Below are 23,896 nucleotides of genomic sequence, written 5' to 3'. Positions count from 1 at the left end.
GTCCCACAGAGAAAGAAGCAGCAAGATATATTTTTTTTTCCTTCTTGCTAAACCTTGAAAACTTAGGAAAATGCTACATTCTTGTCTCCTGACTGTGGAACTAGCTTGCTTGTTGCAATTTTTTTGTACCCCTCTTCTGGTAAACAAAAAAATGATACTAACAGTGTGCACCTGTATTTTTTTTTTAAATTCCAAGTTTCCTTTAATGAAACTTCCACTTTCATAAGTAATGAAAACATACTCACTCGCTACATCTATGCAACACTAATCGTTCAGTGCGTATGTAACTTAGAAGATCAAGATATGGACAGACTGAATCTAAAGTCCAATCCGAGCCACAAAGTTGTTCTGTTGAAAAATAGAAACAAAAGATCAAGAGGCAAGCTATACAAATGCCTTATGTTTTAAAAGGTTTCTTCATCCAAGTACCTACCTTTCACATACTGAATGCCAAGAGGAAGAGCCTTTTCAGGTTCTGTGCTTAACAGATAGTACTTTATAGTTTCAAATATATCTCCATCTGCCTGACTTGTTTCTGCCAATCGCATACATTCTTCTACATCAGGAAGATTACACTGGAAAACAAAGATTTTCCCAAAAATTACTGTAATGTTCAAACAATTCTCTAAGATGTAGAGAAATACTGAAGTTTGCACATAACAATAGGATCAAACTCTTTCTGAAAGAAGAGTAATTTGTTTGAAGGACATACCTGCACATAATGCACATTAAGAAAGCCATCTAGACCAGAGAACAACACGGGAGGAGAAGATTCTGTAGCTGTAATTTAAGCAGTGTCAGTTTCCTTTGCTAATGTGTTTGTGAAATTTTTACTACTACTCAATAGATGTGCAGTATAAGTCGAACATTAAGGGAGTTAGTGCAGCAGACCCTTCTACTGCTGAAGAGGAAAGGGAGGATTTAAGGAGATTACAGACATAAGATGCAGAACAATTCAGGCTAGTACAGAAAGCTGTTCTACTAAGATATGATTAGGCTGCACTTCATAAAATGCATCACTTCAGTGATAAGGAGGTTATAAATCATACTGACATGTAATTCTCAAGATGATAAGCTATTTCAGGAAGCAACCCATGTTATGGAAAGACTACACACAGAGTAGAATTAAAGAACTAAAGTTTTTCTTGTGCAATACTGAAAAAAACTCCATGAGGCCTAAAAGAAAAAAAAGGATATATAACATTTAAGACTGTTAGTGACAAATCAATCCTACAGATTTATTGGACCTTAGGTTTTCTGAAATTAGTAAACAAATCAATACATAATCTCTTGTTAGTATTCAGGTAAATTATTTTTCATTGTACCTTTTCATGAAGGTCATTTATTTCTGCTATGCATCCAGGATAAAAAGCACATAGTTTTACTAACTGCAGCTTGTTATCAGGAATCATCATAAGAAGATCAGCTGCTAAATCCCTGCACAAACAAAAGATGACATGTAGTTACTCTTGATGGTTTGTAATAGGAAGAAATAGTTTTTGCTTTTACGTTCCTTTTCTAAAGAAGTTTACTGAAATAATACTATTTCCGGGGAAGAGCAGAAGCAACCTCAGTGTCCAAGATTATTTTGGTGCAATAAATGAGGCTTAATCTATTAATCTTTTTTTGGAAGTCATGTGCTAGTTTTCTGTTGTTTTAGTTTGCTGAATTAAATAGCTGTGTAATCCTCAAGCACGAGAACCACCTCAAAGTGAGATGGCTGGATATGTGAGTAGGGGTGAGAAGTGAGAGTAGGACCTAACCAGTCTGAAAGAAGATGTCATCCTCAAACTTCCAGGCTTTTAGATCTCCATGACATCAGCATAAAGCATCTCTCAGTCATCTAGAATAGCTAGTGCTTCTGTGACATCACAAAAGAGAGATTATACAGGGAAAGAATGTAATACCTATTTTCATCCTTCTGAAAATTATGTTTTAGCAAACTTACATTTCTGAAATATTCCTAATTTTTTAGCACTTGTTACTCCCTCCCTAACACAACAAGCAGCTGGAAGGAAATATTAAGAAATTATTTTGAAGCAATTATTATATTGAGCTTTTAAAAAATGATTATTCTGGTTGTTCTGTGACTCTCTTATTCTTGCAGACAATTTCTCCTGTGACTCACAGGACTGACTTGTGCAAGGCAAAAACTCCTGCCAAGTTGCTCTGGATTTTCAGAATGTAGTACTTGGCTTAACAATGTTCGAGTAAGCTACTGTACAATATTTGCAACTGCTTTCTATCCCACTTTCAAGTATTGATTACAATTAAAAAATTAGAACCCTTAGTTTAAGCTTGTTTTTAGCATCAGCAATGTCATATGCTTTTCAAATCTCTTTCTACAAACGAGTAAAATACCTGTATCCAAGTGATGGAAAGCTAAAAGGAAGACATTGAAACAGTAATGAATAAAAACCTTATTTTGTATTCTTACTTTACAGAGGAAAAAATCTAATAGTAAATAATTAAACTACAACTGCAAATATAAGGGTCAGATTAACCAACTTTAAAAAAAAAAAAAAGCCTTCCAGTGCCTTTAGACAACCTAGAGAAACTAATGCCAAAAGGCCATTGGAAAAACCTGTTATACTATTACCATGCAGTAGCCACTTCTTCAAGATACAGAAAGGCTCTTTCAGAATATAGCATATTTTATAAGTTCTTAAACTATTTTCAGGATAAGTTACTCACGGGTACTCATCTTCATAGGCAATTTAAACATTTTTAAGAGTGATTAGAAATTGCTCAGCCCAAAAACTGAAATAAATTTTTTATTAGAACAAAATCTAAAGAAGTCCTCATATAATGACCTACAAATTGTCTTACCTTGGATTTTTTTAAGAATCAAACTAAAACCATTGCCGGTATAAAGAAGAAAATCAGGTGGCTGAGTCTGAATACACAGAATTCAGTATCTCAAGTAAAATACCACTAGCCTTCTGAATAGCAGAAGGTTTAGTTTTGACTTTTTTGGTTTGATTTTATATTTTAGCACACTTCTAAACAAACAAATCACCTACCCCCAAAAAACAAGCAACCAAACCAATCAAAACCCGAAAGATTCCACAAATAACTGATGTCACTACTGACCCATCAAGGTCCTTCCTTATTGCTTGAGGTGTCTACAATTAAGTTTGTCTCTACAGTGAAACATTTCCAATTGATGGGTATTCCTAAGTATAACAACCAGTAAAAACATAAAAGGGAGCCCTTTGAATATCAGAGGCCCTTGAACTCCAGCTTCCCCTTATTTGATCTTATATATTCAGTGGACCATGGGGTACTGTGCTGTGCCAGTATCTCTTTATTACAAAATATGGAGAGATTCAGGAATCTCTGATCTTTTCCTACAGAATAGTAAAATATGCTGTAATGGCAGCAAATCTGAATCCAGGATTGCAGGGTGTAGCTGTAAGAGGTGTTCAGTACAGCATATGAAACCCACTGACAAATCCAGATATATACTTAGGCAACATGCAGTACACCAATTTACATTTTTATCTTGTATACCAATGTAGACTTCAGTCTACACATGCCATAAATTTGCAGAAGTTTTATGCACATACGCATAAATGCCATACTATTGTAAGTTTTTGCTGCAGCACTGAGATCAGAAAAAACTTTTGTTACGGAACTGGAAAAAATATACAATTTTCTTCTTAACTCTACATCCAGTGCTTCCTATCAGAGGTTACACAAAAATCACTCTTCACAATGAAGGCAGAGAGATCAGAGAAACAGCTTCAGAGACTTTAAAAGCTGCAGATGGAGTTGCCAAAACACCCCTGTTAGAACTGGTGCAATGCAGACATGCTAAATCATCGCAGAACCAGAGCAGCAAGTCATCCATTTCTTTATTTTTTTCTACAATGCTTCATTGTCTAAGGCAGGCTACATGCTCTGTAGTGAGGAGTCCCACTACCTTTTTCTCATGCTACCTCTGGACGCTTAAGCAAACACCAACTGTAGCAGAAAAGCTGATGCTTAATTGCAATATCTGTTTAAGCACATTTCCTATGAAATGTTAATTCCGAAACACCTGTAGAGCTGCCAAATACACCTTAGGAATATTTTTTGCTTTCCATTGGTAGACAAAATAGGACTAAAACTGTATCCTTCAAAGTAAAACCACTGTGAGGAAGAGAAAAAAAATTAGCAGACAAAGTTTCCCCTATATGCAACAGAGAAATGATCTACTCCTTTGTAATTAAACGGTAATCCTGTTTCATCCTTACATCTTGCCAGCTGTCTGGTATTCCCAACACCAATATAAAATAATTCCTCAGCCTCTTAGGTTTTTATATTTTTCAAACAAGTACTTAAAAATCACTTTACAGATCCTACTTAAGCTTCTGTTCCTTTTGACTTTACAATTCAGTTGTAGCCTTACTTTGTCTGAAGCAGTTATTTTTACTCAGTACAGACTTGGACTTACTATGCCACCTATTGCCCAAGTATCTTGGTTTCTTTCAGTGGGTTTCATACTCTGACAATGGCTCTTCTCTCACTTCCAATGCATATATAATGTATTTTGAGATTAAAGCAGAACATTTGCATGCCCTGTGCTTCAAAGGTCTAATACAGCAATTCTCATTCAAGCAGCAATTCCTATTCTATCTACCCATGGTGGTTTGGTGTCTATGGAAGTTTCAGAATGAAACACCTTTATCGTTTTGTCAGGGGGGGGGAAAAAAAAAAAATCTTCTTTGCATTAAGAAATCTTACCATGTTGTTACTGTCATACATTTTCTTGCTAGTAATTCTAGGGCATAATGTGTTGCTTGTGCTGCACTTTCTCCTAAGACAGTACCCACACTGATTGCCAACTCCAGTTCATTTCCACGAATCAGGTTTGCCATCGCAAGCTTGCTCAATGAAAAAATTATATCATTAAGGGACACAAACATTTTTGGGGATTCACCATGTTGAGCATATGACATTCATTTATGAGACTGCTTTTTATAGAAGGACAAAATATGCATTAATTAAAGCAACATTATATATAATTTGGATCTCTTGAATGAGTAAATAATCGTGTAACACGTGTTAATTTTTAAAATAACCAAATAGATTTCCTTTAGCAGAATCTTCCTTTATTCAACTAAAGAGATTACATAAATATCTTACCTAAAAAGCACGACAGCAATTACTTCTAGTCTTAAGTAATGACACCAGCTTTCAGACTACACATTTCCCCTCTCTTTTGATGAAAGGAAACTCAAAAAACCCCACACCCAACGAGGAGGACTCTCCTGTCCTTACCCTCTCTGAGCAACTGGAGTTGCTGATAGGCATAGCAGAATATTAAACAGTAAGAGACTACACAACAACCTGAAATATGTCTATTTTGAAATACAGGCATTAACTGATTACTGCTTTCTCTCTGAACAGCACATTAAGATGGAACTTTACTCATTTTAGGGCATAGAGGAGGAAAAACATGTTGAGTCAGCAACAACAAAATCCAGAGAGAATGAGGAAAAGAAACAATCTGTAAAACTACAAACAAAATGAAAATCTAATAACATGTTTCCTACATGTTAGCCTTGTTTTTGTACTGAGGGGTAGGGGTTTTTTTTCCTATTTACTTCATCATTTAGACTGAAAATTCTTCAAGGCAGAGATTGCATCTTTTGTAGCACAATGAAGTCCCAGTTCTGAGTGGGTCTTTTGAGTCACCATAAACAGTAAACAGTAATATACATATACACATAAGTATATATAAGGTACCTAAGTATCTTACTTTTTCTAATATGATACTGTATATATGCAAATACAATTAAATAATACCATACTACTTTCTGTGCACGAGAGAAATGGAATTTAATAGAATCAGTGGAGTTCTGCTATTAACTTTAATATTGTAAGGGTCAAACTCTCTATATAAATATATACAAAGCAAATACCAAATAAAAGTCATACATTTTAGAATGTGGTACATACATTTAAAAAACCCACTCAACATGTGAAGATGTAAAAAGGAAGTTAATGTTAGCCTTTCCGTAATTAAAGAGAAAAAAAAAAGTTACCTCTATATTTTCAACAGCCAGATGGCAACATGCTGCAAGCACTGCATGGCCATCCTGGAAATACCATTCTGCTAGTTCTTTACTGACATTGTGCAGGAGCCTGCAAGAACAAACCATGAATTCTGCAAGGTCACTTAAAGGTTGGAGTTCTTTGGCTCTTATTTTATTTACAAGTCACCACATTTGCTTCTGTACCCTAAAATTTCTATATTTGACTTACAGGTAATGAAATGACAAACTTTCAAAGTGCACTCAGTTCGAGCTTCACCTATCACTTACACTGGTGCATATTCAGGTGGGTCAGTTTCCCAAAATCTACACCAGTATGGAAATGTTTCTTCAGATTGGCAGAAGAAAAATAAAATATTTGGATATTAATTCTGTACTTGTGAACTCCGCATAAATATCTAATTGCTCAAAAACTGCATATGTAAATGAAGTAACTACACAGTCTCCAAGGTGCTTTTGCTACCACACATATAACTTTATAACGTCATTTAGGTTTTTGAGCACTGTTCTAAACAAGGAGACATGCATGGTTTCTTCAATGGGCACATACAATTAAAATGTGGCCATTAGTGTACACTGTCAGAAATTTCACTGATGATAAACAGCAACACTTCAGGAGGAAAAGATGCATAAAACAGACTCTCACAGATACTTGTTAATGCTAAATCTTACTCTACTGGCCGAAAGTTCTAAGTTAATATGCTACATATTTAAGTGCATAGGAATGCACCTTAAATATCAAGCGAGTGAAAGGGATATTTATAATTATAATACATACACATGAAAAATCCATTTGGCACCAGAAGGAGGCATAACAGGAGAACTATTCAGTGTAGCATCAGCTGGTTGCCAACTCTATCAACTAAGTATCAGAAGACGTAATATTTTGTCAAATTCTACACTGCTGATACAAAATTAAACCACTAAGGTTTGGTTCCTCTGATGACTTTACATTCGACACTAAAATGAGGCTTTACATATAAACTAGAACAACTTACTCATTATAATCATCTGTATTGTTTCCACCAGAATTTGAAGATCCGCTTGTTGTGGAGAGTGTTGACATCTGTATATTTCCCTCACAAGCTGCCTAGAAGTGAATTAAAAAAAGGATTAATGTACCAATCAAACTAAATATGAAATGTAACTTTTCAATGACAACAAAATAATCTAAGATCTATAAAATCCATCTAAAGTCCAGTTATGATAAAGGAAATGTTTAAACCAGTGAACTTATACATAACTAAATCCTAGCCTAGTTTTATCCAGCCATACAAGAAATTCTACAGAAGCAAGAAACCTCTTCCTTCCTATGCAAGTTGTACAGGATTTTCTGAGCATTTGAATATGCTTAAAATGGACAGTGGGGGCTACAACCTTAATTTTTACACCCAAAGCAGCAAGTGTCTGCGAGTGAAGGACAAACTCTGTAGATACTTCTCAGTAGGTATATCGGCAAATCTGGAAAGGCTTATATAGTAGCATAAGCTGAACCTTTTTCATGTCTGGCAACAAATGATTCCTAACATGAAGTGAGAAGAGATCAGGATGGGTTAAAAGGAAATTCTTTCATGTATTTTAAGGTGTAGCTGGAATAATATTAAAATTCCATGCTCAATTAAAAGGAAAAGCCCTGGTATTTTATATTACTTGATTAAACCTCTGAGACAAAGACTGTTCTCTGAATTGTAATAAAAGCAACCCCTGCAATGTCTCTCTAGAAGAAAAACTAAGGTCTTTTTAAAGTTTTAGGGTGCTTTAAGGTTCAAACATTTTGACGTTTTAAATTATGCATATCTCAAAAGTCCATTCTGTGCACCATTCAGCTACTATTAGAAGAACAACAATATACAGGTAGACAATTTCTAAAGGACAAATTCATGCACGAGATACCATTTGGTGATTTCTGCAGAAAAACTGGTCAATACAATAAGTAAAGAGTAGGGTGTAATTATTTAGAAATTTTGCAAAAGCAAACAGAGTGAGCCTTTTCAATATGCTTGTCATCTCCAGAGTTAGAAACAAATAGCTAAATACATCTCCCACACTGTTATATGTAATACCTGTGCAACAAGCAGAGCCTCTTTAAGCTGGCCTCTTGAGGTAAAGAAAGAAACTAATTTCTTCACATCTCCAATAGCTATACAGTATGGGATGACATCATCATTTTCTTCCTGAATTAACTGATCAGCTCTCCTAATTAAACAAATGAAAAAATAAACAAGAAAGATCTACATACATAACTGGTCATTAAGCTTATCTCTATGGTATAGATGTTAGATGAAGCCATAGAATGTTCACTGAAACCCATTTGCCTTTCCAGACCTCAGAAGACTCACAGACTGCAGATATTGTACTAAAGAGTTTCCAGTTAAAGCAGCAATTTATGTTCAACCCCTTAACTTGATTCCTGTACATAAAGTCATTGTTGAAATCCTCCACAGTTCTATCCCAAAGCTTACTGCACAAAAAGTAGCATCACTAGAATGCTATAACAAAAGCCAAGTACAACTGACATTAATTTCTATTCTTCCTATTTGTCTGTGTCCTTTTATGGACAGAAGTGACAATTAAATATATTTTTATTAACTTACCTTTGCATTAACTTCCTCCAATAATTCATCGACACACCAGGTGCCACTGAGAGAGCTTTGTCCCACTAGAAGAAAGCAGCAACACATTTAACCTGATCATTTTATTTTGAGAAACAGCTGTATTTTTAATGAGTTTCATGTTTCTTCCATTAAAAACAAATTTGTCAAGTGGTTAAAAATAAAGAATGAGCTATGCATTAGACTGCATATGTTAAAAACAATATAATTGGAGCAAGATTACCCTTTCTGGACTTGAAACCCATTTTGTTGCTACCCCATCTTTGCTAGGGTAGCAGGTTTTCATATTTTATTGTTCAATAATGTTCTGATATTTTACCTCTCCAAGTTCTATCATTAGTTCACAATATTGCTGAATTTGTCCTAATCTTAAATGTATTTCTGCAGCTTCTTTAAGCCTCTCCTCTTTGCTTGGTGCACCAATACCACCTCCAAACTTCGACATTTTTACTGTCGTCAGTTCTTGTGCCTTGGACTGAGGGTGAAACAAAAAAAAAAAGTTAAAAAATATAGTTTTCTGTGATGAAAACAAGTTTTCTTAAGAATGAACTAGTGTCAAACATTAAAATGGCATATAAAAACTATCATTTAAGACAAAAATCCTTTTGAGAAAAGGCTAATTAGAAGAGATTACAGTGAACTAATTAAAGCAGCTTAAAATGAGATTACAGTGAGCTATTTATATTGTTAAAAGTAACCATGTTAGTGTTTTGTTGCACACAAATTTTTCCTCAAGTATCTTCTTACAATCTCTTTTATGTATTTTTTTAATTCTCGATCATTTTCTCTTATATAATAGTAATTCAACCAGATGTCCATCATAAAAAATCTTGATATTTTTGAAATTTCAAAAAAATATTTGTGAACAGAAACTACACAGAGCTGGAAATTATATTAATACTTATTACCATTATAATGATATCCACGTAAAGAAAGAATAAAGACAGTAGGCTTAATGTGTGTCCTGATCAGTCATATCCCATTAACCTTATGACCAATAAATGCTTTATATTCCCAACCACTGCAATTTTTATATTATTTAAAAATAAAAGACTAAATTTCTCCATCTGGCAGAGTTTGAGAAACAACCTGCAACAAGATCACATTTAACATTAAAAAAATAAGCAAAAGGAGCTTCACATTTCAGAACTCTCATTTTAACTCTATCATCAATGTACGCATGATAGCGTTTGGCTATTCATGGCTTTACAATGCTATATATGGAGGATGGAGAACGAACTTTGAACATTCTTCACCAAAGTAAACTGCAGTAGACCAGTGGGAGTTGCTGATAAAGGAAAAGGATCTTGTTCTTTTTTTGTTTGTGTGTGTTTTTTTAATTTTCTTTTTTGTTTGTTTTGTTTTGAGTGGTTTTTTGGTGTTTGGGGTTTTTTTTGGTGTGGGTTTTTTTTTTTTTTAACTATGTTACTCTTTTACTTGGCACTTCTATCTTTATAATTTTCATGCTGAATTCTCCAATATACCCTCTCTGTTTGCTAGAAACAGAAAAGACACACTTGCCCTAGGTCCATACTTCATTCTGAAATGTCTAAGTGCTGCAATGCCAGTATCCATTTTCCTAAGGAAAAAATTGTATCAGCAGCCACACAAAAGCAGCCAGCATCACCCTATCCCTATTTTCTCTTAAAGCTCTCAAGCAAGTTTCTGAGTCCGCAAAAAGAGGACAAAATGCTTTCAATTAATGTGAATACTTAATCCAGATCCACAGAATGATCAGCAATTACTGTAGTTACTCTAGGTAACCCAAGTTACAAATGCATGAAATCGTGTTGCAGGGATAAACAGTCTGGTTGCACTGTATGAGTCAAGAATGAATTTCTTCTCAGGCTAACTGGCTGAGAAAACTGCTTTTTGGACACAGACACGTCCCCCATTCCTTCACAGTATTAACAGAGCAGCTGCTATTATTGCAGTTAATGTCACCAATAAAAACTCCTATTACCTAAGATACATAAGGTATGTAGGACACTTTTTAACAGTCTGTAATTTTGCAAAAGAGACGGCCTGCAACAGCAAACACCAGGTGATACCTGGCAGGCATTCAGCCCTGGGGGCGGCAAGTGGGGAGTTATGCATTTCCTTATCCATACCAACAGATATGTCTCCTCTACTTCCAACCCAGGCATCAGAGTATGGGATTTTTTAGTATCCCTAAGAAATCCCTGATAAAACCATGCATCCCCATAGTCTGTGCAAATTATATGACTGGTTGCATATTCATATATGCAGCTACTAATAAATTTATGGCCTAGTACTTGAATTTCACATTCACATCTGAGTCACTCTTCAGCTGCATATATGTATTAATGACAGGTTCTTGTTATTGCACTCCTTCCACACAGCTACACAGTATATTTTTGCTGACTCTCCTCCATTTTCAGACATGAATTCCTCTGTCTCTGCATCTGAACATAACTAAAACTTCATGTTTATACACCTAAATAATTTTACTTCACTGAATATAAAAGTACAGCATATGTAATAGGGAAGACAAACTTCCCTCGTAGCTCAAGCTGTAGTGAAACTTGCTTTGCAATTTTTTCATTATTTTGAAAACTGCTTTTCTAGTTAATAACTGTGACCTAACACCAGAGAGTGTGCAACAATTCACACAGACTTACCTAGATGCTATTGTTCTAACAAATTAGCATTGCACAGATAACTGACATTGCACAAATATCTTTGGACATAAAAGAGACTGCAATTTTTGCAAAGCGTTAAATGTTATTTTTAAAGAGTGAAAGACTATATGGGTTAACAACCATTTCACATACTATTTATGCTTCACTTACCATTCTAAATCTGGTGAGATGTTTCATGTGCATAATACCTTTGCAGTAGTTTTGTGGAAGCAAAGTGTCATCCTGTCCTTTTATTACAGCAACTAAATCCCACAAATTTTTGCTGCCTCCTGGAGGCTAAAATTGTTAGGGAAGAAAAGAGTTGTATTACAGTAATGTTCAATAGAGAAACTTGAATTTATAAAAACACTGGAAAACATGTCAGTCAATTCCAAGAAATACAATTTCAGACCATTTCAATATTAGAAGCTTTACTATGAAGACACGAATTAGTTTAAGACATTACAACTCCTTCAGTCTTCTTGAAGGTTGTGAAAACACAGCAAGATCCATGAACATTAGTATTTGATATGTGTGGACACAGAGGAGGGTTTGCGTTTTCCCTTTTGCTCCTAAAGGAATACAAGTGATCTGGTGGCTACTGCTGGCATAAAACAATATCCAGCTGCTGGGATGTAGGAGCTGCCCCAGTAATTGTCTAGCATTTTCTGTAAAGCAAAGGTGTGGGCCAGGTAAAAAACAACTTCAAGGCTCGACTGTCACAATCTGGTTTACTATCTTAATATTAAATCTTAAAATACCCACATATAGTATATCTGTACATGCACAAAATCTTGCAGGCTTTCAAGGTGATTTTTAAAAAAAAATAATTTTTAAGCATTTTTATTGGTCTTACATCTGAATCAATCCTGTAGAACTAGGAAAACAGTTTAACATTCAGTGAGGTCTAGAAGAGGCTAATTAAAAGCTTAAAAATAATCATTAAATCTTTGACCTGAAGGAGCTTTTCTAAGAATAACAGGATCACAAATTTAGAAGTCTAATTACTTCCGAGCCGGTAAAAAGCAGAAGATCCTACTAGGAAAAAGAAAAGAGACTATTCCCTCTTTTTACAGTCCATTACAGCTCTTACTTGACTCTCTATAGTTTAATCACAACACTCGATTTTCTGGACTCAAAAAGCACTGACCACAGCCGATCACAAGAAGTTTTTGTTCTTTGAAAATTCTCATATTCTTATAATGGTTCTACCATTGAATTGACACAGGACATCAAAATATATAACTTCTGTGAAACAAGGGATTCCATAAAAATATTTTTTAATAAACTATGAAATTTCAAGATTTGTAATTGAGGAATATTGTTTCAGCATTTCTAAATCATACACTTCAATTTAGCTAGAAATCAAAACAAATATTTCAGATGAACTAGGTCATTGTAGATCAGTGTATTGACTTAAATTACAACAGTGCTTGAGACAGCTGTGGTTCTAGGCCATTTTTGTCCTTGTTCTACCTCAAGTTCAGCTCCTATGCAGGGAAGCACTCACAGTAGTTTATCTTTTTAACTCAGTTGCACAGAGAGGCTGCAGTGATTTAAGGAAATATTACTGTGCAATGGAGCAAAGGCTCCATTGGGTGGATACTGGAGCATGGTTCATCCAGATCTACAGCTCCTAGAAGGTAATACAGCAGTTTTAGCACACGCATTTGGGCAGTTCGAACCTTATCTATAATGATGGTGTCTCTTTGATGGATTAAAATTTAAAACTCCAATGTAGATTGATAAAATACCTATTTTAATTTTATTCAATAGAAAATTCTTGTCAAATCAAACTTGCACTATGGAAAATTAAATTATGACACCTATCGCACTTTGGGAAAAATTTGTGTTCACAACTGACAAACAGTCATGGACACTTTTACATGCAGAACTGTTAAGAGACAGAATTGATTTCTGGATATTTTCTGAGCTCCCTTTAAGAGAAAAAAATGGTAGAGAAGAAATTTCAGTTTTGGAGACTGCCTTCAGAAGATAAAGTCATGCATACTGACAACATTCTTACATTTGCAGAATACTTACTGAAAAACATTCTGAAAACCACCTTAGTTTTTTTTCTCGAGGATTTCCTGACAATTTTTCCAGTTCTTGTTTAATATCTCTGGAAACTTTACCACACAGCAAAGGAGGAGCACCAGATTCTACAGCACGATCTAAAACACACAAAGGTTTATACATGAAAATTAAAAAAGACCAAAAAAAAAAAGTAGAATAGTAAAATACAGAAATGTATATACAATTTACTTACCTGTATTACCAATAATCTCATCCCAACATCTATCTGCTAAGATATTTATTTGTACAGTGCTTATAAGAGGTGTCAATGACCAGAGTCTCACAGTGGAGTCACGAGAGCAAGATGCCATAGTAAACGGACGACTAGGATGACAGGTTAATCCTAGCAGAGAGGGCATTTAAAAAACGTAGTCAAATAATTAAGTTTATCAAAAACCAGTTTGATTAAATTATTTTATATTTAAAAAAATAAAAATGCATTTCAATACAGAAGTAAACCAAATTTTAAAATATTACCATATACATCTGCACCATGATCATAAACTGTGTCCAAGCATGTTCCATCTCTTGTGTCCCAGACTCGAATTGTATAGTCCCAACTGCCAGATATTAGAAGGTAAGGGATTTCAGGATTCCACAGCAGTCCCCGTACTGGAGCTGTATGTCCACTAAGAACATTTATACAAGTATCCTGTGTGTAATCCCATATTCGTACAGTACTGAAACAGGATAAAAGAGACCAATGTCCATCAAATCACCTACTGAAATATGATTTCTCTCATTTCTTCAGCAACATTCCAAGCTTAATTTATCAGAATATTTATTTGCAATATGTCATCAAAACCAAGAAAACCGAAGTACCTAGCACCCTTTAAAAATCTCCACAGATTATACTTATTCTTTTGAAAGACATCAAATAAGAGCAGACCTTGAACCCATATCTTTAGACATAAGGTAAGCATGTGGTATCCTCCTTGTGTCATTCCTAGCAGCAACAGGTATCAGTCGCTGACTCTGCTCTTGGGAAAGCATTTGGAAAGTTGCATTGCTGCAGCAGTTGTGACAATTTTTGATAATTATCCTGCTGCCCTGCTATATTAAGCTAATAGCAAAGCTACAGCCTGAATTTGAACATGGCAGAGATTTAGATTATTATATTATTCACAGAGTTTTTGAAGGTGTCAGCACTAAAGATCTTACGTTTCTCTAATAATCTCACTTGAGGTTTTAAGTTTTCTAATATTTCAGAAATACACACCCATCATCAGAGCCACTGCAGAGGATTCCTTCTCTCAGAGGAGACCACCGTACATGAAACACTTTGGCAGTATGCCCTGTAAAAACTTTCAGTGGCTGATCAGAGTTCGTTGCCAAGTAGTAAACACGAACATTTTTATCCTCACAACCAGTAGCTATCATATCTCTGCAAAATAAAAATAGTAAAATCCTCGATCTCTGGGATCACACGTACCTATGTTTAACAATAAATATTATGCTGATTTTGCAATTTACTTTAAAAAAACAGCTTAGTTTTGCTTCTCCTTTGTCTTTTTTATGATGTAATTACTGATAAACTAACTAAATATACTAAATCAGAAGAAAACCTGATAAAGATCCATTAGTTGCAACAGGGAATAATATTTGCACTAGTTTGACCAAGCACCCAACACACAACCATAATTGTTTTTTGACAAAAAGCTCTCATGCTGTTATTAGGAATTATCTGCAATATTAACATATATCATGGTGTATTTATAATAGTTGCTTGCTATATCTTCAGCTTAGCAGACATTAAAAGGAAACTAATCTAAAACCCCCTTTCCTGGTATTGAATGTCTGCTTTTTTCCCCCTATTAATATCCAGACAGATAATTTTTTTTTCCCACCAATATGAAAAGATTCTCTTTTGAAAGTTAAGTAGTCCTTGTCCTACTCAACACGTTAACATGCTGGCCAATGAAATACGGTACTAGGTACATAGAGCTGCTACAGACATATCCTACCGCGGAAAAGAAACAATTTCAGTGCTCGAACATCACAATACATATCACATTCTAAATAACGTTGTGTTACTTTATTGGTAAACAATTTAAATAGTAAATATTATCAATTATTTGGGTTGGTTTTTACTTACTTGTTGTTTTGACTCCAATCACAGCCAAACACTGCAGCTGGATGTTTGTACTTGTGAAGAACCTTGCCATCGATAGTTCGAATAATACTGAAACCAATTACAACATAATACTATGAAGAAAAAAGCATTCTGAGTAGGCTATCCAAAAGTCAAGTTAGATTCTGTGCAAATAAGCCAGATAGCAAAAAAAGTATACAGAAAGAATACAAGAAATCTTTACTCCTACAGCCTCTCAACTACAAAGCTAGCTATATATTCCCAAGAAAACAGGTAATTGGACTTCAGAGTCCATATTCCTTCAGAGGAGCTGTAAAATGTCCACTGTGGTACCTCCCTCCCTGAAAGGATCCTCACAGCCCAAAATCTAAGTTGTATCTACGGCCTTATGGTACAAATAGATCTTTAGGGTTAAAGAAAAAAAGTTGATTGTTTTCTAAAATTCATGCTCTTGTTATGTTTGAGCTGAAATAACATAGGTAGCAAAGGAAAAGAATGAATAAGGATTTAAAAACATACTGAAACACAATAAACGCAAAATTGGTCTCAATCGGCATTTGCAAGTTTTTACTATTTATATCTTTTTACTTCTACACTCCTGTAATAGTAGAATTGCAATTACTTTGTTCTAAAATAGTGATTCTTAGTCCTTGAAATAATGAACTTCAAAAATTTTAAAAATTAAGACAAGTAAAGTGGGATAGCTTTTGTGTCCTCCATATCTACAGATAAAAAAACCTACAAAAATATTCTTGGCTAAATAAAAATCAATATTCAGTTTCACTGTCAAGAGTATCTTAGACGCTATTCCTTTTGCAAAAATTTCCTTTATTTTTTTTCTTAAAATCATGAAAAACATATCCTAAAAAGTACAAAAGATTAATATAATCCCAGTTTTGGCCAGTAGGAGGAGTGTTAATATTAATCACTGATAGTACTGTCAAAGTTTACTGACTTGCGAAGGGCATTTAGCAATTTGTTTTTCTTCCAATAACACTCACCAAAATCCATCACTGCTGCAGGTTGCTATTCTTTTGGAATCTTTATGACTCCAGGCAATGCAGAAGATTCCATTCTTTCCATGCTTCAAAAAATGCAAAATACCTATCAATAAGAAATAATTCACCCCTTTTTCTCTCATCTATTGACTCATCTTTTTGATTTTATTCTCCTATGGGTTTCAGCCCTTTTCTCCCAGGAAAGTACACTGTAAAAAAACACATTATAATGAGTCCCCAATATAGCTGGGATATTCGAGAATCCATGTCCAAAAAAATTGGACTGGGGACAGATACAGTAAAACTTCCGTAGTCTCCAGGATCCAAGAGACAAAACTGGTTTAAGTTGAAGAATAAGCAACCCATAAGTATATGAACCTGAAGCACTCAAGCTTAGCTTAGCTACTTATTGGAATAATGAAGTTAGTGGGCATGAGTAATTGTGGCATGTGAAAACTTCGGTGGGATGTATATCAGGATGAGTGTTTGAGAAAATATGTTTAGTAGCACAAGTGCAAATCTTCTGATTGTTAGAACTCAAGAACTCCTGAATGTATACGAAAATCCATTTTCTGCGCCTCCCTCTCCCATCACCCAACCTCTATCTTCTTAAAGAGCATACTTTGTCCTCTGATGCAGCTGTCACAATTATGTCTGTAGAATCTGAAGATTACAGCTATATACTAAGAATACACAAAACAGCTCCTTCTGTCAATAACAACTATGCTACTATTTAAAGACTTGTGAGTGCCTGCATAGATTTCAGGTAATAAAAGACATGATGCTAAATAAGGCAAACTGTTTAGTGTGCTGCAAAATGGAGCTTTATTGGTCCAGACTTCAGGGACTGATTTTTTTTTCTGGGCCTTATATTTGAAAATACAGAACATCATTTTACATTTTGATACCCAGTTTAAGTCTATATGTCCATACACATTTACACATTTAAGAAAGAATAAGCTATGCTTTTGCTGTTTGTCACTAAAGAACCAATTTTAAGATAACGAAGACTATCTGGTGCTTCATCATTCTCATGCCATAAACCCAGTCTGAGGAAGTAAAAATGCTGCCGTCTCAGAGATAGACTAGCAACCACAGAATTCTTTCTATAGGTTATTTTATAGCACCTTTTAAAAAACATGAACTTTGACTCATCTTTATTTGTTGACATTAGAGGGAACAACTAACTTGCATTTCATATAGACAATAAAGAAATGTAATCTCATCTTACCTCACTGAATCTGGTTATCATTTTGCCTTTTAGGACATCCCAGATAAAGCCACCATTTCTGGATGTTGCACCTGCTATGCAGTTCAGGTCTCCTTTAGAGAAAGATATTTGTAAGATCACAATATTTTTTGACGAATATTTTTCTACTTTAAATTCAAGAAATGTAATTTAAACAGAAGACATCAATGGTACATAAACAAGAGTTTTTCATAGTTTAAGGCCAGCATTTGATACTAAATCACAAATATCAATTTCAACAAAACCCCGACCTGCTTTTCTACATTCCTATTTTGAGGAAAGAGTAAAATGAAAGTTGTATTGTTACAAAAAGCATTTTCAATGCCTGCTGAAAGTCTTGCATTTAAGGTAAAAAGAAAAATATCCACGATGCATATGACTCAAACTGAAAAAGAGATACAATCTCATTGTTCTAAGCTTAACTTTGTAGCCACTAGAGCATTTTCTTTTAAAGTTCACTATGTACTAAAACAAATCAGGAAGAATGCAACAAAATACACGACAGTACTTTGTTTTCTTAATCTTGCACCACTGCAGCATCTAAGCCCATCAAGAATGTAGCTGAATCTTTAATTACACTCTACAGAGTGGAAATTAGGAATATATGACTCCTGACTGAAAACTTGAAAACTGAATTCAGGCCTGATCCAAAAGCCACCAAATTCTCCTCACCAAAGTCACCTTCTATCCCAATACAGCTCTATTTTTCCTAAATAGCTATATGGCACTTTTATACATAAGTTTTGACTGTTATTTTATACCATAGTTCAGAGGCAGAAAATGCAATCTATGCAGAAGGAGTCTAGAAAGGTACATATATAAGGTGGAAAGAGATTCAGGTAGGACAATGACAGGGGAAAAAAAAAAAAAAAAAAAAAAGAGTAATCACTACATTCAAAGGTCTTTTGAGACCAAAAATCAAACAGTGGCATGCATTGGATTATATGTTAAGAATGAAGATCAATGTCAGTACTAGGCAGAGAGGAACTCTCTAGGAGTAAGGAATGTGAAAGAAGTAGGAAAAGTTCTGTCTGGTATGGACAGCAACTTTTGGACAGGATGGTAAGGAACTGAAGTTAAAGCACATGCTTCCAATTATCTTAAATTTACTTCCTAGAAAAAACCAAAACCCTAGAGTACAAAACTTGAAAAGCAGTGAAAAAAATGTTTTCTCCATGTGAGATACTACTACAAACTGAATTTATATTTCAAACCAAAATAACACAAAAGAAAACACCATATTTCATATTGCCATAATTTCCATATAGCAAGATAAATTACCTGTGAAAAGGAACAAGGTGGAAGAGACTCTTTGAAATGAAAAAAGTGCAAATTCATTTCACATATGTAAACTACATTAAGCTTCCCACCACAGTATTTTTTTTCCTGTCTGCTGTTGTTTCTTAGAGTTTAAAAGCATAGGAAAAGCAACGAGCTGAATTATTCAGACCTTTTAAAAAATGCGCCTACTCTACAAGGATTAACATACAACAAGAAAGCCTACCTATCATCAACTATTGACACCCGTAACTATCAGAAATGTACTCCCAGCTTCACCTAAGTATGTTGCAGAACTGTTTTAAGGAGGACATTTCCCACTGACTTCAGTGGGGTCTCTAAGAAAAAAAAACATGTTTTGCAGAAAAGGTGTTCCCTATTCTAATAAAGTAAAAGTTGCGCTCTTCAGTGATTGGAATTCTGCACAAAGAAAGAAGAGAAAGAACTAACCACATATGTTCCACTTTTTCAGCAAAAAATAAATCTAAATTCCTTTAATCAGCTGCTCCCCATGCAAAGAAAACCTTTTCATCATCTGCTTCATGTAATGCTAGAAAGGCTCTACAGATTTTGTGCCCTCCATTCTGAGCCATTATGAAACGCTGAGATAATTCCTCATAAAGGTGAGCCTCAACAAGGTCTGAAGCATTGAATTCTACAGGTTTCACAGATAATAATTTAGTTGTGTTTAAAGCTTATAAGATACACTTCTATCAAACTAATACTTTTGTAACACAAATTGCTGCTAGTCAGTGCTAATTCAAAGAACATTTAGACCTAAAGCAAAATATTCTTACCTGGAGCCCAAGAAAGGGAATAAATAACCCCCTCATTACCAGGAGATGTGTAAACTGCTGTTAAAGTATTTACGTCCCAAACTTTTATTGTGCCATCAAATGAAGCTGTAGCAAGAAGATCAGGGTTATCAGGTTTGAATTTGCAATCAAAGATGGTCTCAACATGTCCCTTAAATGAAACAAATATTTAATCCATTTTTATTACATTTTTTTTTCCAGAAGTCCAACTCTAGATCAAACTCTGAAATACATTGTATTATAACCTGTCAGATCAATTATGAGTTCAAAATAACCTGTATGTTATGGCTCATCAGTTAAAATTAAAAGGCATAAAATAGTTTGGACTATAACACTCCTTTTCAAAGATGTTTATTAAAGACAGAAAAATTCTGCCTTGAAACAACAGGGTGATGCAATACCACAGGCTTTTTAGCATTTTCCATTGAAACTGAGTTGCGAACAAATAGAACTTAAAAAAATAAGCTAAAACAACCAAGGAAAATTATTTTTTTAAAAAACAGAAATAATTTTACTCTTTTAGGTAGAAGGCATCTAACTAAAAAAAAAAAACAAACAACTTTGTATACTGATGTTTTACAAGATTTCTAGTATTCCGTTGAGTTTTCCATGCTCTGAACACAATCTATACTCTATTGCAGCTTAAACTTCAATCCATTAGAAATTCCACATGTCAATTGCTTGTTTTCCAAGACATGCATGTTGACACACGTGAGAAACAGATCATATGTAGGAAATTTTTAAGCCTCAGTTGCTTTACATGACCAAAACCATTAAAAATTAAAAAAGAACACCAACCGGAAGTCTCTACCCAAACACCTGTGGGAGTACAGCTGAAAATTACTCAAGTTTTTCCAATGAAAAGGGATCAGGGAAAGAGGAAAACAGAAAAATCTTCAAGAATAACCAAAAGTCCAGTGAAGAGGTTCACCTAATATGCGATAAACCTGGTTTTTAATTTCTGCTTCAAAGAAGATTTAGTAATTTGGTTGTCATTTTAAACTGCGTGACCTCACCATCTGAGCAGCATATATTTTTCTCTCTGATACGACTAGAACCTTTATCTGGATTATAGAAAACACTCCAGGCCATCAAACTAAAATTTCAATTAAAAAACCCCTCAAGCCCTTAAATCTTCATTTCTGGATAAAAACTGCCAGAATACTTCCAACAGTATTCAGTCTTTTGCAATAAAGAATTATTTTCAACTTCAGAACTGTCATTTTGCTTCCCAGAAATTTAGTCTCTTGAATGATAGAAACTGGTTCACAGTGCTGTGAAGACTTCATTCTCCATTTTTTTGCTTTTAGAAGAAAGTATACAAGCCAAATAAACTCTCATTCCAAAGACAGAGATGAAACGTACCACATCTCTAAGGAAATCCCATTTTTTGGCTCCCATGTCATAAAGCCCCACTCCACCATCCATGAAGCAACAGACAGCATGACCAGGAGGAAGAGAAAATGCTTGGTTTTGAGTTAAAGTTGGAAGAGGAACAGCCTCACTTGTTGAGGATGTGTGGCGATTTTTAGTAGGATACTGTGATGAACATGCTTAAGAACAACAACAACAAAAAAAGGTAAAAGATATTAAAAAAAGCAAAATATATAAACATATAAGATTTTTAAAAATTTCGTATTAAGTAACAATTATAGAGTAAAATGCTTGTATTCCAATGACATTAAAAACAAAAGTAGTGGAGAAATGTATGAATCCAGGCCTACTAAAGAAGGACTCAATTTTGTCTAGTCCACCGGCACCAGAGGCTACTTTGTTTAACTAAGAACCACAGAGCCAACACAAACTTAAAAAGATCAGCTCAGATATAACAAGATTTATACACAAGATTTTCTTAACTTGCAGCCACTGCAATGAAAAACAATCAAAATTGCACTTACACTTTTTCTTTGGAGGAGAGCTTAGCACATGCAAACCATGGAAACCAGTTTTCTTCAATTTAAAATTATCTATAGGTGTTGTACGTGAAACATTCCAAATACGTAACACGCCAACCTGAGAATCTGAGGTTTAGAAAAAGCATACAAAGCCATTCTTTTTAAAAATTTATTATTCTCTTTTTACTGTACACAGAGGTATGCAGTTTAAGGACTCATTCAAGTAAAAATATAACAATAAATTAAACTTAGAATCCTAAAAAGAATTTTAGAAGCAGGCACTGTCATCTCCATCATTATATCACTATTAAGAATGATAATTATTACCATTAGTTTTTTTAAACTTCAGTAGATAAACTCAATTGAATATCTTTCATTATAAAATATTCTCACAGTCTCACTTCCCTTATAAAAAAATAGCTTGGAGTAATTTGTTTATGTACCCAACAAAAACAAATAAGAACTGCTTCTATGTAGTTTTCTGTTCTTTTCTACAGTTTTATGTATCTTTCCTGTACAATGCATGTATGGTTTTATTTGTAGAAATGTTAAGAAACAGAAAAGTTAATCTTGAAGTATCAATTTTGAAGACTCATTCCTATATTTATTACCTTCGTAAAAATCAGGAAGTAAAAAGGCTTACCTCCAGTTACAAACATTCCAGGTGCACTAGAAACCCAGGCTAAACATTGAACGGACGCTGCTGCACTGGGAAAATTAAAAGTTGTGATGCAGGACAGAGATTCAGAATCAATTAGTCGAATACCATTATGTAAATTAGCGACAAGAAGGTAGTCTGTTGACAAAGGGTCCCACTCCAGCGCCGTAACTGGATCCTCTTCATCTGTTCCTTCAAGAGACTCTGGTCTTAAAACATGTTTCTGATTTTTAGAACCTTTAAGAGCACAAGAAAACAGCTTATTTCAAAATGAAAGAAAGTATAACCTTCCAATAGTTACAAGGTTTGCAAACATCATTGTTGCCTCTCCCTGAAATGTGTGGTAGCCTGTTCTATTGTCTGCACCAGTGAAATCAATGAAGGTGGCTTTACAATATTTGACTTAAAGTACTTCTCACTCTATCGGATCTGACTTTCTTTTTAATACAGTAGAAAACAGAATCAGCTGTCAGGTTTATTAACATAATTTTATACTAAAGAAAAGTATGTTAAATCATGTATAATGTCCTAACAATTTCCATGAGTAAAGGCCTGCAGCACAGTCTAAAATACAAGGTATTTGAGTATAAGTAAATCTGCATATCACAGCAAATACAGGCAAAATAAAAGCAGTATGAACCAGAAAAAAATACAGCTGTCAAAAAACTATTTATGAACAATTGCCTTTAGATTTTTTCTTCCTCAAAACTGTGTGTGCAAATATGAAGTGTTCATAGATTCTGAAGCCAGAACAGGCCATTAAATATCCAATTTGACACCTGGATAACAGAAGACATATTTCACTTGATGATCCATGTTATAGAAAACCACAATTTTTAAGATCATGTTTATTTCCCACCTTTTTTTTTAAATTTTTTTTAACAGAGAGCTGTCTCTTAGTTTTATAAGACAGTGTACAGTCCAAACAAATAATTAACAACACAGATCTGTATTTTTTAAGTTGCTGTCTTGTATTAAAGAAAGAACTGATTTTAGACCCCTTTTCTAGAAATAATGAATTTACATCTTCCATCATTCAGTTTTTAATCTAATTTTCAATTTTGATGCTGAAGAATCCAAATAATTTGTCATATTACGAAAAATGACAAGACATACCTATACTCAGGCACAATTTATATAGAACAATGCCTATTCCAATACATACTAAAAAAAAAAAAAAAAAAAAAACACCACAAAACTGAAGAGTTTTGGTTCACTGAGGAACATCCTGAGTACTAAAATAACTCTTACTATGATTTTCTGGGGAAATGCTATTAGTGCACATTCTATCTAGCATAACTTTATAGATTAATTACCAGAAACGGGGGAAATAATTTAAGACTGCACAACAATTAATTGCACAAACTGATCTCCATTTTATTTATGTTTTATATAAGATAACTGCAAAGGTGCACTTGTCTCTTTTGAAGCATCAGGAATGACATCAGAACTATCATCAGGTAACTTCTCTAAATTTGCCAAAATCTTTGGGATTCCTACCTTCTTTAATAATGTCTCCTGCTTACATTTCAGTTCAGAG

General features: G+C 34.3%; 1 protein-coding gene across 6 annotated transcripts in view; it reads right to left on the bottom strand.

Moving 5' to 3' along the window:
- The window catches only part of WDR17 (WD repeat domain 17), a 42,582-nt gene that overhangs the window by 5,315 nt on the left and 13,371 nt on the right, over nucleotides 1-23,896 (bottom strand). The window contains exons 5-26 of one of the 6 annotated variants that reach the window (XM_065633832.1): nucleotides 22,342-22,593; nucleotides 21,702-21,824; nucleotides 21,169-21,356; nucleotides 19,786-19,954; nucleotides 17,693-17,784; nucleotides 16,465-16,547; nucleotides 15,467-15,553; nucleotides 14,591-14,755; nucleotides 13,849-14,051; nucleotides 13,565-13,714; nucleotides 13,339-13,469; nucleotides 11,467-11,592; nucleotides 8,973-9,128; nucleotides 8,636-8,700; nucleotides 8,105-8,237; nucleotides 7,040-7,131; nucleotides 6,033-6,132; nucleotides 4,729-4,868; nucleotides 2,362-2,382; nucleotides 1,326-1,437; nucleotides 434-575; nucleotides 246-348 (exon numbers count right to left, since the gene is read on the bottom strand). In XM_065633832.1, coding sequence (XP_065489904.1) covers nucleotides 246-348; nucleotides 434-575; nucleotides 1,326-1,437; nucleotides 2,362-2,382; nucleotides 4,729-4,868; nucleotides 6,033-6,132; nucleotides 7,040-7,131; nucleotides 8,105-8,237; nucleotides 8,636-8,700; nucleotides 8,973-9,128; nucleotides 11,467-11,592; nucleotides 13,339-13,469; nucleotides 13,565-13,714; nucleotides 13,849-14,051; nucleotides 14,591-14,755; nucleotides 15,467-15,553; nucleotides 16,465-16,547; nucleotides 17,693-17,784; nucleotides 19,786-19,954; nucleotides 21,169-21,356; nucleotides 21,702-21,824; nucleotides 22,342-22,593 — 2,833 coding nt within the window. Of the gene's footprint in view, nucleotides 1-245; nucleotides 349-433; nucleotides 576-1,325; nucleotides 1,459-2,361; nucleotides 2,383-4,728; nucleotides 4,869-6,032; nucleotides 6,133-7,039; nucleotides 7,132-8,104; nucleotides 8,238-8,635; nucleotides 8,701-8,972; nucleotides 9,129-11,466; nucleotides 11,593-13,338; nucleotides 13,470-13,564; nucleotides 13,715-13,848; nucleotides 14,052-14,590; nucleotides 14,756-15,466; nucleotides 15,554-16,464; nucleotides 16,548-17,692; nucleotides 17,785-19,785; nucleotides 19,955-21,168; nucleotides 21,357-21,701; nucleotides 21,825-22,278; nucleotides 22,594-23,896 lie in introns of all 6 variants that reach the window. The other 5 variants (XM_065633833.1, XM_065633834.1, XM_065633835.1 and 2 more) reach the window with 5 other exon arrangements.

The sequence above is a fragment of the Caloenas nicobarica genome, chromosome 4 (genome assembly GCF_036013445.1).
Source record: "Caloenas nicobarica isolate bCalNic1 chromosome 4, bCalNic1.hap1, whole genome shotgun sequence".
Classification (NCBI taxonomy): Eukaryota; Metazoa; Chordata; class Aves; order Columbiformes; family Columbidae; genus Caloenas; species Caloenas nicobarica.
This window is presented reverse-complemented; position numbering and strand designations above follow the sequence as displayed.